Source organism: Aplysia californica, unplaced genomic scaffold (assembly GCF_000002075.1).
Source record: "Aplysia californica isolate F4 #8 unplaced genomic scaffold, AplCal3.0 scaffold01401, whole genome shotgun sequence".
NCBI lineage: Eukaryota > Metazoa > Mollusca > Gastropoda > Aplysiida > Aplysiidae > Aplysia > Aplysia californica.
Window position 1 is genome coordinate 59,171 of NW_004798671.1, and position 4,495 is coordinate 63,665.

At 41.5% G+C, this 4,495-nt stretch overlaps 1 protein-coding gene across 1 annotated transcript in view; it reads left to right on the forward strand.

The window, feature by feature from the left end:
- LOC101847630 overlaps positions 1–4,495 on the forward strand; it is a gene marked incomplete in the record, with an annotated part of 42,602 nt that overhangs the window by 17,037 nt on the left and 21,070 nt on the right. The window contains 1 exon segment of the mRNA XM_035973552.1: positions 72–190. Coding sequence (XP_035829445.1) covers positions 72–190 — 119 coding nt within the window.

The following is a 4,495-nucleotide window of genomic DNA, read 5'->3' on the forward strand; positions in this document are numbered from 1 at the left end:
TCTATCTATCTATCTATCTATCTATCTATCTATCTATCTATCTATCTATCTATCTATCTATCTATCTACAGCTCTTCCACTGAGCCCTGAGGCGAGCACGGACAACTCTGACGTCACTGTGGTCGCCTCTGTTGGTGTCGCTGTTGCCGTCGTCGTCTTGGTCGTCGTGGTCGTCGTGGTGATTGTGCTGGTCTGGAGGAGAAGAAGTAAGTGTGGCACAGACTTATAGACTTGAATTATGATCTCCTAGACCGGGCACTGGTATGACCGCCGCTCTTTGTTCTGTATAAAACTTTACAGTGGATATGCAAGGGAAGGACAAAACGTCCAGTCTCGCAATTGTCGATTTCGTGGGCAACCTCCCCCCCCCCTTGCCCTTCGCTTGGTTCCAAATAGAGTCGAATGGCACTCTCCATAGTGAATAGGAAGTACGTCAGATGCATAGTCTGGGATATTATAACACTCGGCATGGTTCTGTGATGATCCATACCCTTTGACCTAGAGGAGAGGGCAAGCAACAAGGGACGTGGTTCATGCGTCGAGTCGTCAAATACATGCACATGTACTTCCGCTGTAGCGCTATCCTCGCTGTTTCATTGAGGTGTTATGTAAGCCTGTTGTTGCGAGCTGACCAGCTCTACATAATTATACTTTTACGTTAAGTTTCACGAAGGTCAAGACTGTGGTGAATCATCTGACGTTACACATTATAAAAAAAATCAGTACAACCTTTGATATACTTGCAGTCTGTTGTTAAAAAGTACTTTCATCTCATGCATATTTACGAACAAATTGAACTCGTCTCAACCGTAACTCAAAGGTAAAGAAGAAGAGGTGCTATGACCCGAGAAAAGGATTAGCTTAACCGAACTTGAACTCAAGCAAGTTTAACAACTCAAGCGAGTTCAACACAAGTGGAGTCGAACTGTATATAACCAAACAGTACATTTCAGTACAACAACATCACCTTTCAAGCGCAGGCAACTTATTGTATTTGCACAAGCATCTTGCAATGAGTACACTTTTCACTTAATTGTATTTTCAATTAACGTGTTTTACACCCCAATCGACACACTTTAATTTAGATCATTTAGGAGGGGAGCTACCGACCCTGCCTGTCATGACCAACCTGGGCTGAAAGGGATACAACATCCTTGCAGAAAGACCTAGATACTCATTTTGAATTCTTCCCGCTCAAGAATCAAAGTCGGGTCTCCTGCGTGTTACAGCGAAGCACCTAACCGCTACACGAAAAAGCCAGTGTACACGTTTTGCTGTTTTGTTACAAGACAACAACTTTTGCAGAACACATCAATTCACACAAAGTCCTTCCTGAAACTAACCACTATAAGTCAGACAGGGCTGTTGATTGCATTATTTTATCTTCCATGAAGCCATTGCCATGAACATGAACTCAGATCAAATAATGCGAGATAAAAAAGCAAGGCTAATTGCAATCTACTCTATAGCCGAAGGCAAAGTCTGTGAAAACCCAAATTTTTTGACTGGCGTAAATCTCATCAAAACACAGACATACATGTATAGTGGTTGTTGTTGTTGTTGTTGTTGTAGTTGTTATTGTTGTTGTATTGTAATCGTTGTTGTTATTGTGTTGTTGTTAAGTTTTCTTCAATAAAATTGCAAACCAAAGGTAGCAGGAATCGCATATAGATGGCCACACATGCCCTAACAAAACAGTTCCTCAACGACAGTTTTTGTAACAGACAACATTGGTACTACATGATTTGCCACCTGGCACATTTCGTCTAAGAGGTCCAGCGCTCACCCATGAGTTAAAAAATCCCTGTCAGTTTTCTTTCTATAGAATATTTTCTTTTGTTCTACCTTCCTGTTCCCTTGCCATTTTCTGTCATCTGCTTTCCAATCCACTCTCCCACCATCTCCCCACCCCACCCCCACCCCACTGCCCCCCCTTACTCCTGACTCTTTCTATTTTTACTTTACTTTTTTTTAGAACTTGTCCGTCCTCTTATCTCCTTAGGATGTCGAGGGGATGTGCAGGTTTCGATCCTGTGCTAAGTGTGTTGCGTCTTGTTCCATGACCTTTTTAACCTATCCAGCCATGTCCTTCTTGGTCCTCCTCTTGATTTGAAGCCGGATTCTCGGGTGTTGTAAGCTCTAACCGCTAGTTGTTTCTTGGACATTTTGGTTAGATGTCCAAACCATTAAAATTTGAATCTTTGACGCTCTATGAATTTTATTACTGGTGGTATTCCAGTTTGTAGACGTACGGTTTCGTCTCTTATGCGGTCTGGTCTAGTGACGTTGATGGTTTTGGGGAGACACCTCATTTCGTATTCATTGATTTTACTTTCTTGTGCCTTGTTTAGAGACCATGTATAGCACGGCAAAGTTAATGTTGGTACAAAGATGCTATCGATGAGCTGGGATTTCACTTCGGTTGGGATGTTCTTGTGACTGATCAGGGGTGCTAGCTGGTAGGCCACTGCTTTTGCCTTCATAGTTCTTGTTTCTATTTCTTTGTCCATACGCTCATCTTGTGTGAATATGCTTCCCAAATATTTATATGCCCCTACTACTTGGAGCTGTGTTCCATCAATAAGAATGTTGAGTTTCCCTGAGTTTCTGCTGACCTTCATAACTTCTGTTTTTGAGATGGAGATTTTTCCTGTTCAGGGTGTTTACATTCCTCATTTAGTTTTGAGGTGTGTTTTGTAATTTCTCTTCATTTGTATTTAATATACTCTGTTCATCAGCAAATAGAAGCTCATTTAGTTCAGTGATGTTGTCATTTGCCACTTTCACGATCTCATCCTTGTTGGTGATAAAGAGAAGCGGAGAGAGAACACACCCTTGCCTCACCTCAGACCTGATGGAGAACCTGTCCGATAGTAACTGTTCTTCATTTGATCTTACGGCACACCGGCTATTTTTATAAAGTTTCATGATGTTCTCCAGCAATTGTCCTGTTATACCATATGACTCTAAGACTTCCCAAATCTGGCATCTATTTCCCCGGTCGAACGCCTCTGAGTTGAGTCTCTACAGTTGGTCTCTTTCTCATTTCCAGTATCTTGTCAAACATTTTACCCACATGGCTGAGAAGGGATATTCCTCTGTAGGTTCCACAGTCTCTTTTGTTACCTTTCTTTTTCCAAATAGGTATAATGACAGCTCGCTGCCAGTCATCAGCTGTTGTTTTTGTTGTCCAGGCCAGGTTAAATATGTTCCATAACCAGAGTTCACCGATATGGCTGCATAGCTTGATCTCTTCTGCTGCTATGTTTGTGCTTTGTTTGTGGGTTTTTTCTTTATTACATGTTGTGTTTCACTCAGCAGTATTGATGGTTCTGGTGTGGTTTCTCATGGTGAGAAGCTTTTTGGTGTTGTCTCTCCTGTAGGATTCAGCAGCTCCTGGAAATAGCGTTTCCATCTTTCCTTAATCTCTAGTTTACTGAAAATAAGGTTTCCGTTCTCATCTTTGACTATTTCAGTTGGGTTGAATGGTTCTACCCCCATCCTCGTGCTTTTAACCCTCTTGTTAAACTCCCTGGGGGTCTTCTTTACTTTTTGTTGCCAGCTGCAGCTGTTCTCCATATACTGCTCAGGGTCTCTTCTTAGCTTCTTTTACTACCCTTGTAGTTTGGCGGCGTTCATTTCTGTAATCTTCCTCTGTCTTTGATTTCTGCTACTTTTTGAATGTCTTTTTCTTCAACTAGATGGCTTCTTTTATTTAGTCACTCCCCCATATAGTTGCTTTTATTTTATGCCCCGCCCCTGTTTTCCTGGTGCTGCACTCTTCTTTTAATGCTCTGTTCACACATGCTTTGAAGTGGCTCCATTCCTCTTCAATGTCTCCTGGTTGTTTGGGCAATTTGTGAAATACATCTTTCATACGTTCATGTATCTTACCTTTGGTATCGTCATTTATATTTCTGAGATTCTCGACTTCTCGTTGTTTTCTTGCTTCTGCATTTTTCTGTATAGTGTGACGATAGTCATTATGATTGGTCTGTGGACAGTGTCTATGATGTAGTTGGGTATCACTCTTGAGTATCTGATGTTTCTCAGTTTTGATCTTTTGGCCAGGATAAAATCAATTTGAGATGCTGTCTTTAGGTCATTCCATTTGCACAAAGTTTTAACTTGACTCCTTTTGTGCAGGAAGAAGGTATTTGAAAGGACATTTTCTGCGCACAACTGTAATGTCATTTCTCCATTGCTGTTTTGATCTATTTCTCTGTCACTCTGTGGTCCCATATATCTTTCTCACGTTGGCTTCCTTGTTTCCCCTCTGCCCTTTAAGTCCCCCATGATTGTCACATTATCTTTGCCATCCACGGTATTTAAAAGTTCACTCAGTTGATCATAGAACTGTTGTCGTCGCTGTTTTTCTGGGGATGAGTCATGGCATGTTGCATAGTAATATATTATCTGTGTGTGTGTTTGTGTGTGTGTGTGTGTGTTTGTGTGTGTGTTTGTGTGTGTGTGTGTGTGTGTGTGTGTGTGTGTG